This window comes from Phallusia mammillata, chromosome 3, assembly GCF_965637545.1.
Source record: "Phallusia mammillata chromosome 3, kaPhaMamm4.hap1.1, whole genome shotgun sequence".
Taxonomy (NCBI): Eukaryota; Metazoa; Chordata; class Ascidiacea; order Phlebobranchia; family Ascidiidae; genus Phallusia; species Phallusia mammillata.
The window spans coordinates 6,071,563-6,084,156 of NC_137254.1; the positions used below are offsets into that span (position 1 = coordinate 6,071,563).

Below are 12,594 nucleotides of genomic sequence, written 5' to 3' on the forward strand. Positions count from 1 at the left end.
AAGTACTTAATGTCATTTAAAAAAAACGAAAAACTTTTTAATATCTAACAGTGCAAACTTCAGGATATAAACCAATATATTTGGACGCATTAACGTGTATCATATTTAGAGAATTGCGTCAAGTTTACCGTTGTCCAAACAATTTCACACGACTTGTGTCACTTTCTGTTTCGGCAAGCGGAAATTGGCAGATGTTGTTGACTGGCACGTTTGTTTTAGCATGAGTCATTGCATTCTTTACATTTTGCACGGTTGCATAGCAAAACGTGATGTGACTAAGCGTAAGAACAAACCATACGTTGAGGATCTGTTTACTTCGCTTTGACCTCAACATAATTAAAATGCTTCAATTGGGAAGGGCTAGAGCAGTGGTCTTCAACCTTTTTTACAACCCCAATTTAAAAGAAAATTAAATCAGCATTTATATGCGACCCCATTTTTTCCGATAGGGAGAAAGTGAAGTAATGCCGAAACTGAAATTATTTTCATGTATATTTGCCCGCTTAATTTTTAAGTGGACTTTAAAGATGAGCATTCAGGGTGCATCATTGCGCTCAAATGTTAGAACCCAAAAGTTTCATTCAATTTGGCCAATCTAATTTGCGTTAAAGCTCACCAGTTTGTAGAAAACAGTAAAATTTATATTTTTCCCTGTACCCGCTGTATTATTTTGGACACAATTCATGGGGCTTTATCGCGTAACAATGGGTTGGACAAATTGTGTTGCATTACAATGATTAGATTGTGACACGAGGTACCAAGCTGTACTGCAAAAGTTGCCAATTAGAACAAAAATGTAGGATTTTGTGGCGGTAAATTTAAACGCCCAAAAGTTAAATTTATAGCGACCCCAGAAAAAGTTTAGGCGACCCCACTTGCGGTCGCGACCCACAGGTTGAAGACGACTGGGCTAGAGGTTCTGAACTCACTCAAACCTGATGTATTAAGCATATTTGAACAAGCGTAACATGTAACTTTGCAGTATATTGCAAATGTTCTTAGAAAACATTAAGGAATGAGGGAGTACGATCGTGGGACTCACCATTAGTGACGTAGATAGTATTTATTCGACACAGTGTAAAAATGAAATTTTCCAAACCTGTTCTCCGCAACAAATCTGAAGTTTAAAAGGTTAAATGCAATTGCAGATTAATTATCATATTTTTACACGTTTTAAAGGTTTTGGTATGATTTAAACATGAATCAATCGAATGTAAGGAAGGAAGCTAGCACTTATGAAACCATCGAGTTTAAACGTGGACATGCTCGACAAGCTACATCGAGTACAAGGAAAACAGGTGTATTTATTTTTACTTTCCAAAAGTAGGTTATTGCACAAATTTGTATACACCAGCCTTATCTTTATCATTAAGGTTTAATCTGTACCATGGATGGAAGTAAATTCAAAACATTTTTCGCAAACTTTATTCAATAAACTCGTTAAAAAGTTACGTTATAAAACAAAAATGCTTGTAACTAATCCTGGTTAGCCTAATATTTTGTAACCCAAGCATGGCATTATGTCATTTGCAGAAAACGCATATGAAAGAGACCCCACAATGAGACCTACAGCAGACACTGTACAAGATTATGGTAAGTTAAATTTTAAATGATTAACTCATACAAAATTACTTCATGTGCGTTTACTAACGTTTGTATTTACTTTTTAATTGATTGAATCGACTTTATTTAAAATTGCAGTAAACACTTTTGTCTTGAACAAAGCTTAAATAAAGCTGTGAACTTGGCCCTTTTCCTCACTAATTTTCAGACCGCAAGCTAAAATATGTGCCTTTTGCTGCATGTCACAGTATGCCAGCCCCATTAAAGGCGCCATACCGAAACAGCGCGAGTCCCGGAAAGACTCCTGTCGTAGGTTCGAATCCCACCGCAGGCTAGATTTTTCTAGCCTACGCCTTGCCATATGGTGGTGACCGACTGATTCGGTATGGCGCCTTCTATGGGCCTGGCGTGCTGTGATTTACATATGAGTGTGCCGTGATTGCAGGTCTGCATAGACGCTTCAGGGCTGATCCCAGTTATGAATTTATGTCCATCTTAACTTTTGCTGCATGTAAGTTTATATCTTGCAGTAAACGTTACGCTTCAATCGAGCGACAAAAGTCTAAAACCATCTTCAAAAAAACAAAAGTTGATGCATGTTATTATTCTCTTGGTGTGTGGAATTTTAATACTGGCTGCTTTGGGATTTGTTTTCGAGATATTAAACTTCACAAGAGACCAGGTGTGTGATGTTGGTTAAATTAATCAACTTGCATGTTGTTTACTATAAACTGTTCGTATTTTTTATAATTGTTTCAGAAATTGGCGAAATCACCCCTTGGTACATTCCTTAATCCTGCCCGTTCGTGTGTTGAACTGAGAGACGCTGGGTTAAAAGATGGAATCTATGTCATACAACCGTCGCTCACACCGTTTGAGGTATTTTAGTTGCTGATTGGAGATTTGGTTCCATTTTAGAAATTCAACAAAACTTGTATTTCAACGCAGGTTGGTTCAGATAACAAATCCAAATATGTCCGCTATGTTTAGAAATGTACATCATTACGTTTTTTTTATCGGATAACTAATTGTTCCTATGTAATCAATTGTAACAAAAGCATCCAATACATAAGAAATAGTGACATAACAAACAGATACAAGCAATATAAAATGTTCGTATTATTTTCTAATGCGCATTTCGTTCTCAGGCTTATTGTGACATGATAGCTGCTGGTGGTGGATGGATTCTTGCGGCCACTATCAACGACAAAAACTTCAACAGGACTAAAGCTTATGGTGGATCGTGGTTTCTTACGACGTCAAACAATCAAGAGAATGTTTTGGGTAAAAGAGATCATTTCGCTTGAATTCCTATTATTACACTTTCTACAGATTGTTTAAATTCCAGAATACCAAAATTGGATGAACACAAATATATTTGGAACAATCAATGATTGCTTGAAATCCGATTTCAAAAGTCAAGCTTATTTTGAATATCAGGCAAGTATATTTGAATTAAAACATGAGCATAAGTTTCAAACTGGGACAATTTTGCAGGGAAAGGACATTATGATACGTCATGTTTCAAACCGAACACCACTGGAGGTCAGCAGAAAACAAAGTTTCCTGCAATATCAAACAAAGAACGAGTTTATGGAAAATTACGGGGGAAACTTGCGTAATATTTTCAATGATCATTATCCATTAAAACCAGCTAATGGTGAGGAGACAAATAAATTTAGGAAGTAATGGTATGTGCTTTTGTAATTTGAATGTTGCTAAGCGCCAATGCCAAGAAAACTGAGAGCTGGCTTTTCGTTTTTCAATGAATGTAAATCTTTCAATGGAGTCTGTAAGTTTACTGGGATTCGAATCATTCACTACATTCTTTAAGTTTGTGTCTGTGAATACAATGCCTAAGTTATAATTTACGTCAATTTTACCTCATACTCTTCATTTTATATTTATTTTTTACCTCAACTTTTAGCTTTTTTTCCCGATGTGAATTCCACGCTGGATCGACTTGCTACAAAATCAACAGAAATCACTAACCAAATCACCGATTTCTACTTTTACGACTACGGTTTAAGTTCTTATCGACTCAATGATAATAATGTGTTTGGGAACAGATACGGAATGAGGGTAATTAACCTTGTCGAATCTTTTTTTGTTCTGAGATATGATTTAAATGCGTTATGCTAACAGCAATGAGTCCACAAAACTCCGTAAAACGTATTGATTTGATTTAAAATCTTTCAAGTTACAAATGTTTGTTAGAATTTAAACAACAAATGTTTTCTTAGATTTCCTTTTACGCAAATCAATATTGCTACCCATACAACTATAGATCTAATTGTCAAAATGGCAATATAAAATACGGATTGGGTAATGGGTAAGTCAAATTTGTTGATTATTTGCTATTTTCCGTGCGTTAAATTTTTATTAAACTTCAAAGGTGCAACCTTGGTAACATTATGAGTTCTAGTCGAAAAATGTATCCATTCTTCGCTTTGTTTGCTGTGGGAAATTTTGATCACTGCTTTAGTTCCTTAAGTTTTGAGGTGGGTATTAATGCGTGGTTACTTTTTAAACCTTGAATTGATTCTTGATTCTTACTTTTGCAGGTTAATACTTATCGATCAGCAGTTGACTCGCAAGTTGTGTACAAGGGAAATCACACATTCAACAATTTCTTTTTACATTATGAAGCACAATGTAGATATGGGACGACAAACGCCAGCTTGTGTGATGTTTGGTTTTACGTCACCAATTTTGAGGTAAATTGCGTTTGTCTCCTTTTAGTTTGTGTGCAGGCGTTATGCATACTAGGGGCGGTAATACTGGGTAAGTAAATTTAATTTTAAAATCGCCAAGTAGATACATAAGACGTTGTGTTCAGTTTTAGTTTTGTTAGTGTTTTTTATTGTCAACTTACTAAACAACAGGGAAACAAAAAGATTGGCGAATTATTGTTTGTTATTTGATGCGTAAAATACTTTGTTTTTGAAATTTTGGTAACTTTGATGTTTTCATGTAAATGATTAGTTAAAAAAATGCGCACCGGAATTAAAACAGTCAGTAACTGACAGTTTTGTTCTTCTCGATATCACATAGGATTGGAAATCATCCAAAACACTCAATATTGGATTAAGGAACTCTCAATACAGCACGTACTATTACTTTGGATGGAGAATTAGTGAAGCTGTATCCAACACACTTTTTGGTTACACAATGATTTCAAGGTAAGCACGTGTTTGAAGTAGATTAAAGATATTACTGACAAGCACTTTAATCCACAGAAAAAATGATATTCTAATACCGAAAACAGAGATCAACGCTTTTACCTACAAAATACTAGAAATTATTTCAAAAACCGAAAATTTTTGTGAGTAAAATATTTTGTCAAAAAAGCAAACAAACTTATTGATTTTGACTGATTGACAAGCTTGTCGTTTCAGGTCCTGGTTGCTTTTATGATGATGACGTACTTTCAGTACCAGTTCAATTTTCCATCGGAAACGATTCAGTGGTTAACTCGATGCTGCCACCAAGTGTTAAACCTCTACCTACCGGTTTTGTTCAGTTTCGTGCTTATGGAAGAACTGGGAGCGTCTACGCAATGTGTCCTGCTGTTAAGTAAGTGAGACTGATTTAAATAAACGCAGTTGAAGCCTACATATGGCTAACTAAAGTTAGGCAATTATTTTTATGTAAGTAGCAAAAATAAGTAGCAGTTGTGGCCCAGTGTTTTTTTGGGGCGATTGTAAAAAAAGGGGCCGTTGTGGATTATATGTACAATTAGGGGTCCAAAACAAACGATGGACTGGAAAATTTTAGCCACAAATGTTAATGTTTAGAGATACTTTTTCTTAATAATGGTCATTTAATTTAAAATCTGCAGTTGGTGAACTGTTTACCATTCTCTAAGTAATGTGGGCTTAAAGCTGTTACAGAAATTTGAAAATAGGTTGGATGTATGGCAAAGGTATTTCTGTAAAAAATGCATTTTGTTTAGAGTGAACGATTGGAGAAGCGAATTTGTATGTATTGGAGGAATGAAGAATCAAGATTTTGCCTACTTGGATGGCTGCAATGACTTTGCAAGTAGGTTTTCCACTGCTTTCATTTGACCATTTGTTTCAATATTTTGTTTGTGTTCAAACAGATTGGGACGGGTTGCCAAACACTCCGTTGAACGAAACGACTCCAGTTGAGTACGCACATTCCCAGAGAGATCTGGATTCAACAATTATGATATTTTATCGTTAAGTAGGGATTCAATAGACTCGTGTTTTTCATAACAAGACAAATGCAGTTTCGACTGAAAATAATTAAAATCAATAAACTTCTCAAACAATGCAACTTATAAAATTTATTGATATTTTTTTCTGCAGTTATTAGATTTTACTTAGCTGCATTGCCAATGTTTGATTTTAATTTTAATTGATAATTAGGTTTGAAATCAGGTTTGAATGAAAGTTGTGCTTTCTCCACAACTTTGTCCGCTGCAAAAAAAAGTTTTTTTTTCCAATTTACAATTAACATTTATTTGATAAACAATCTTTTGCTACAAAGATCACTTTAATTCATCCTTCACTGTTGTCGAACTTTTCCTTTCCATATTGCTTGTATGTGTAATTTCATTCCGATTTTATTTGCAGGATTGCTTTTCCACAGTTATAAAACTTGATTTAATCGCGTAAAGTGAGATTATACTGTGTTCATCGTGTATTTGATTTATTGTTTGTCTGCTTCCAGGGTTAATCAACGCATTATTTACAAAATAATTCACCATTTCATTGCAAACATATCAAATAACGTGCAATTTAACAGTTCTGAAATTATTCTTGTAATCCTGAAAACATGAGGTCATGCTGATCCTGACAATACATTTGCACCATTACATACCTGAAAGTATGATCATTCTAAAAAACGTAAAAGTATGATCATTCTAAATCCTGCATGTCAGTTTTGAAACTTTGACGAAATGCCACATTTTGCGTGCCAAGGTTCTGTTCGTGTAATCAAGTTTCGTTCCTTCTATTTCATAAACATACCTTTTTGCGCAAATAAATACGTAATGTACTTGGCAAAATGGAACTGATATAAGTGACAAAGCTAAGATTGTTTGGTACGTTTTGACTTTATTTAGTCGACCATACGGAACACCTGGATGATTTTAAAGAATGATTTTAAATGCCTTCTTGGCGCTGTTTCGACTCAGGTAATCGAAAACAGAAAAGAAAGACAGATCTAATTTTGCTGATAAGCACTATAAAAAAAACAATGGTTTTGATTGTGTTATACAGCATTCTAAAAAGCATTCGTATGTAACCTGGCGTGCCATGACTAATCGTGTCTACTGCCATCAGTGTAACGCGTGCCAAGGATTGTTGACACCTGTGTTAAAGGAAGTACGTTCTTGTTGGTTTGGACATTTGAGAACAGTCGAAGCAAAAACAAGGTGTGGCATATTCAAAAGCTACGCTTGTATTATGAAAAGCCGCATTTCCCATCTGTTTGAAGCATAGGTTAAGGTATTTACTCTAAAAATGCCAGCATGTGTAACTTTTACATACAACTTTTTGAAAAAACAGCAGATCGAATATCATATTACTTATTATCTTACCAGTTAAGATAAACTGCAGATTTCTAAACTCCTGCTTCGAGCGTAAATTTATGTTTGTTGGAGTGGCACAGAATATCATAACGAAAATAGTGAAAACATAGAAAGGTTAGACCAGAAAGTTAACGTATTAAGCTCGCACAGATGTCAAGATACGCACACACACGTCAAAAACACACAATCCTTCACCAATGAAATTTCCAAATCACAATAATGACTTAAGGCACCCAAACTGGCAATTCGAAATACACAAATGCAATTCTTGAGTATCGACAAAAAGAAGCATAATTATTGCACATAGAAAACATTGCGATACACGTGTGTAATTAGGCATGAGATATTTGTAAACGTGATTAGTGGTAACAAAAACATGAAATAGTTAGTTTACAGTTGTTCAAAAATAGTTACTTTCTTCTTTAACTGGCACATGTTGGCAGATGATGGCTGATACAGTGGTTGTGCTATGAGTCATTGCAGTCCGTCAAGAGTTTGTAAGTTACGACTACATAGAAGACGTGATGTGAGTAAATGTGAGACAACACATAGTTACTCAACACCACGTGGCTGAAAGTAAAATCTTGTAACTTGTTATATGTTCAGCAGATTTTGGATGAATCATGCCTATGAGAATAATGATGCTGGTGCTTATGAAAGTATTTGGAATAAATCGAGGTCAAGGCCTGATTACTGATTTCTACTTTTACGTTTATGATTCCCATAATACCTTTCTCTATGAGAAGGAATTGTTCGGTAGCAGATATGGAATGGGGGTATGTTACCAAATTTTCGAAGTTCCTGTACGTTTTTCTAACAAAATTATTGCAAAAAGGTCTTCTTTTCGATTAGTCCATATTGCCACACTGACTCAATTTCCATTAATCCATTTGAAACAAATTGTCGACATGGCTACATTACATATGGAAAAGATTCTAGGTATGTTTGAACGTGTTTGTCCTGCCCCTACACATTTGAAGGTTTACGTTTGTATTGAATGATATAACTGCGATGCAGGCAGCATAATGCAATCGAGTCGAAAAATGCATCCCTTCTTTGCCGTGGGAAACTTTGATCACTGCTTCAAAAACTTGAGATGTTGGGTACGTGAGATACCGTTAATGTATTGTACCTCCAAACATTTGTTAATATATGGTATTTAAAGGTACATTCTTATCGACCCCCTACCGATCGAAAAGTGCTGTACAGAGGAAATCACACTCGCAATAATTTCTACTTGTATTATGAAGCACAATGTAGAAATGGTTCGTCGAATGCCAGCTTGTGCGATGTTTGGTTTTACGTCATCAATAATGGGGTATTTTGTTTCGTTACTTAAAATATTCTATTACAGCTCTCAATCAAACTTCCAGAGGAAAACAGCACGATTTCATTTGTAGCCAAAAATAAACTATCCAAATTTGTTAAACATTTGTCTTTATCAAACAAATTTAACTTCTGAAACGTTAATTTGTAAAATATTTTTTTGTTTGCTGTAAATTACACAGATGTGGAAATCATCTGGTAAGCCGATTATATAGATGTTGAACACGATATTAATTCCGAAGACTATTATTTTGAATGGTTTATTAGAGAACCCATATCCAACATACTTTTTGGTTACTCAATGATATCGAGGTAAAGTAATATTTAAAGTTGGAGGTATTTTTGATTTGGATTTAATCCGACATCATTTAAAAGGCGTTTGGGGTTTTTAAAATAACGTACCTTTAGGAGAGATGGAAGATTGATACCCGAAACAGTGATCAATGCTTTTACCGACAAAATATTGGAAATTGTCTCAGAATCAGAGCAGTTGTGTGAGTATTGTGTTTGCTAACTGCGAAATAAAGTATCAGTTTAAGCCAAAAATTTGTCCATTTCTAGGTCCGGATTGTTATTATGATGATGACGTACTTTCAGTACCAGTTAAATTTTCCATCGGAAACGATTCAGTGATTAACTCGATGCTGCCACCAAGTGTAAAACCTCTACCGACCGGTGTTGTTCAGTTTCGTGCTAATGGACGAACTGGGAGCGTCTACGCAATGTGTCCTGCTGTTAAGTAAAGCCGCTACAAATATTTGGTTTAAACAGTCAAATAAAACGGACATTAGTTTAGAGTGAACGATTGGCGAAGTGAGTACGTTTGTGTTGGAGGTACGAAGAACCCAGATTCTCGTTATTTGGATGACTGTAATGATTTTACAAGTAATTTATTTGAAATTAAATTTAAACAGTTGATATTTTCTTTTTTGTAATTTGTATATTTTAAAATTTTGTCTGTGTTTAATTAGATTGGAACGGATTTCCGCAAACCTCGTTGAATGAAACGAATCCAGTTGATTTTTCTCATTCTCAGAGAGACTTGGAATCAACAATTATGATATTTTATCGCTAAATTCCATTCCTTAATAGACTTCAATTATTAATAAACATTCGGATATATCAGATGTGTATTCACCAAATGAGTTTGTTAATCATTTTTCATATGTTTGACAACTTTGTGTCATGACATTTTGTTTCATTTGAATCTAAATTGTAGATAATGTGTTTTGAAAAGACGTGATTAGGCATTGTGTAGATGTAATTGTTTTCTTTGTTGATTTATTGAATTGTAATACATAACTTCATTTGTGCTGTTATAAAATGCTGTGGCCTGTTTGCAAGGGTAAAAATATCACCCGAATCCACTTCAATCTGTAAATTACAACATGACGCAATTGAATTGTGTAGTTTATATATTTTTCATGCATTTCTTGCTGAAAACAAATGTGGGGTATGGAAATAGATTTTTCATTATAATTGCAAACACAAACGTTACTTACCGTTTTTAAGTTATTCTCCAAGTTTCAGTTTCCTACAAGTTTTAAGTTACATACCAGATTTGACATATAAGCTATTGCTGCTAGGCATAATATCAAGTTTATAGAGCTTTTCTGGCAAATATAGAGCTCTATAAACTTTAACCAGTTTTGAGTTACTTACCAGTTTTGAGTCAGTTAATAATTTTTCTGCTGCCTTGCAAACAGAATTAATATTCACTATGCACACGACTTATAGGGGCTGATAACAAGACACTGACCGTTTGGGCAAATGCATAGTTGCAATCAAATCTGTACAGGAAAACCTTTGGAACCTCCTATTCATAGTTTGATAATTGCAGTTCAACACATCTAGGAGATTTCGAGTGGGAAAACACCACCAATTCTTTAAAGCACGTCAGTTAAGTCACGATTACGAATCAGGTTGGTGAGTCACATCTCGCGTTTTCTGGTGGTACGTTATTTTAGGGTTGGCAAGCCGGTCAATTGACCGGTCAAATACGGTCAATTGACCGGTCAATTGACAGCACTTTATTTAACCGGTCAAATACTATTTTTAATTTCAAAAATAAAATGTGGTAAATTTTCTTGGACTTGCTTTTTGGTCGTTGAAAAGGGTAATTCATTTCTAATAACCCTCAGGTAGAACAGTTTAGGGCATACTCTTGTATTAATAAGTGATTTTTAAGCTAATGTAGATGTGTTTTGTTCATTTGAAAAAAATCCCATAACAATTAGGATATACTTTTCATTTGAAATTAAGATCTGATTTACGTTATGGCAAACTTTGCAAGGTTTCCAATGCAATTAAAAAACATGGATCACTTCTAGCACCGTTTTATCTTAATAAATTTGAGTGTGATAGGTCCATGAGGGGAAGTTAGTTCATTGGTATTTACTTAGGCATTTTGCAAATGTTGCACATTTTTACTGACAGATAAAAAATCTAAGTAATTTAAACCATCTGTGTAAACTTGTAGGCCCACAGTCCTTTTTTCTATAGTTGATTCAAAAATTGTTTGTAGCTATATATTTAGCTTATAATTGCCCAGAATAGATTTTTGTAGATAAGTTACTGTTCAGTACTTATTGGGATAAAGTACGTACATATCAAGCTTTTGTATATTCCTTTTTTGTCATGAATGGACAACAGCTTAACAGCATAAATTACGATTTTAAGCAGGATAAGCGAGTTTTGCAGTTAAATATCAGTCAAAATTAGACTTTAATCTGATGTATATAGAATATTATGAGAATCCAGTTCACAAATGTGATTACTGAATGAAAATTACAGACACACAGGTGGGGCCATTGATGAAATGAAGCATGCAATGCAGTCGGAAAAGTCTGTAATATAATATAAACTGAACATTTCCTATTTCACAAACAAATTTACATGAGTTGAAACCTTCATTTCCATTACTTATGGTTTAGAAGAAGATTAAACTTCCAACTTTTAACTAAAATTGCAATTTAATAATGGGAATAGTATTTGACCGATATTTGACCTATTTGACAAGTATTTGACCGGTCAATTGACCAGATTTTATTTGACCGGTCAAATGCCCAACCCTACGTTATTTGTAGGTTTTTTAAAAAGTTTAAAGATTACATCAACACATTGCTTATGCATAACTGTTCATTGTACTCTACACAGTCTACACAGTTTTATTGATATATATTACTCATTCACTTTTTGTCTAGTTTTTTTGGCAAACGATTTTCACTGGTGTTTTCGAAGAAACTTTAAACGCTACCTTTTACTCCCGGAAATCTAAGTTAATTATACAACGAAAAAGCAGGTTTGGCATCTCTTCATTGCTGCGAACTTTTTAAAAATCATGTTTATTCCTAAAATAGTTTTGCAAGGTAGTATGTATAGAGAAGTCAACGCTAAAATTAACACGCAAATACTGGCTGAACTCAAGAAATATTTGTGTAAAAACGGCTAGTAGCAGTCGTTTGCTGTGTTTTTTGCACTGCAAACATAAATTAGAAAAACAAAGTTAATTAACACAAAACTTTTTTGCAACGCTACCAATGCTGCCAAAAATAACCGACCAAACAAATCAAAGTAGTATTGCATTTTTTTTAAGGATGTCACCTGGCGTGCCATGAGTAATCATGTCATCTGCCATCCGTGTAACGCGTGACAAGGATTGCCGACACCTGTGTTGAAGGAAGTAGACACTTGTTTGGATTGACAGCAGTATGTAGTTGAAGGACAAAGAAGGTGTGCTATATTAAAAAGTTAAGTTGATAGTATAATTACTATTCGCTTCAGTTACTTTTTTGGATGTACAGATCGAAGTAATTACTTTCAGACAAGTTATTTCAGTTATGTGCAAGTATTAAGGAAGCAGATGCCCTTAGCAACTGTCCAATATCGTTAAGACCACCCAGTTTTTAGCTTATGGTGATTTGATTACAGTGGTGATCTTTACGTTCAGAATATTTTAAACAGATTTTCTTTGTCATAGATATTTCAACCTGCATACCCCAATATACTAAGGTGTCGCGAGTGATTGCCAAGTGTGCCTTGAAGTATATTTATTTCAGAATCTTCTTGCATATGTTCGAAATGCCTTGCACACATCAAGAACTTTACTTTAAATTTCTTACCAAAAGCAATGTCATCAATTACAA

At 34.5% G+C, this 12,594-nt stretch overlaps 1 protein-coding gene across 1 annotated transcript; it reads left to right on the forward strand.

Annotated features, from left to right (window-relative positions):
* The first annotated feature begins 2,155 nt into the window (after nucleotides 1-2,155).
* LOC145219328 (uncharacterized) lies at nucleotides 2,156-6,581 on the forward strand. Its single transcript, XM_080086704.1, has 13 exons — nucleotides 2,156-2,245; nucleotides 2,323-2,442; nucleotides 2,712-2,847; nucleotides 2,912-3,223; nucleotides 3,491-3,645; nucleotides 3,807-3,895; nucleotides 3,959-4,064; nucleotides 4,128-4,280; nucleotides 4,618-4,745; nucleotides 4,803-4,888; nucleotides 4,962-5,139; nucleotides 5,519-5,607; nucleotides 5,669-6,581. Exons 1-13 carry the CDS (start codon nucleotides 2,156-2,158, stop codon nucleotides 5,770-5,772), a joined length of 1,746 nt encoding a protein of 581 aa, XP_079942830.1. The 3' UTR covers nucleotides 5,773-6,581.
* The last annotated feature ends 6,013 nt before the right edge of the window (nucleotides 6,582-12,594 follow it).

Coding starts and splice junctions, on each gene's coding strand:
- LOC145219328 (XM_080086704.1), top strand. CDS start 2,156: ATGCATGTTATTATTCTCTTGGTGTGTGGAATTTTAATACTGGCTGCT. Junction 3,896..3,958: donor AAATACGGATTGGGTAATGG/GTAAGTCAAATT, acceptor TAAACTTCAAAG/GTGCAACCTTGGTAACATTA. Junction 4,746..4,802: donor GGTTACACAATGATTTCAAG/GTAAGCACGTGT, acceptor TTTAATCCACAG/AAAAAATGATATTCTAATAC.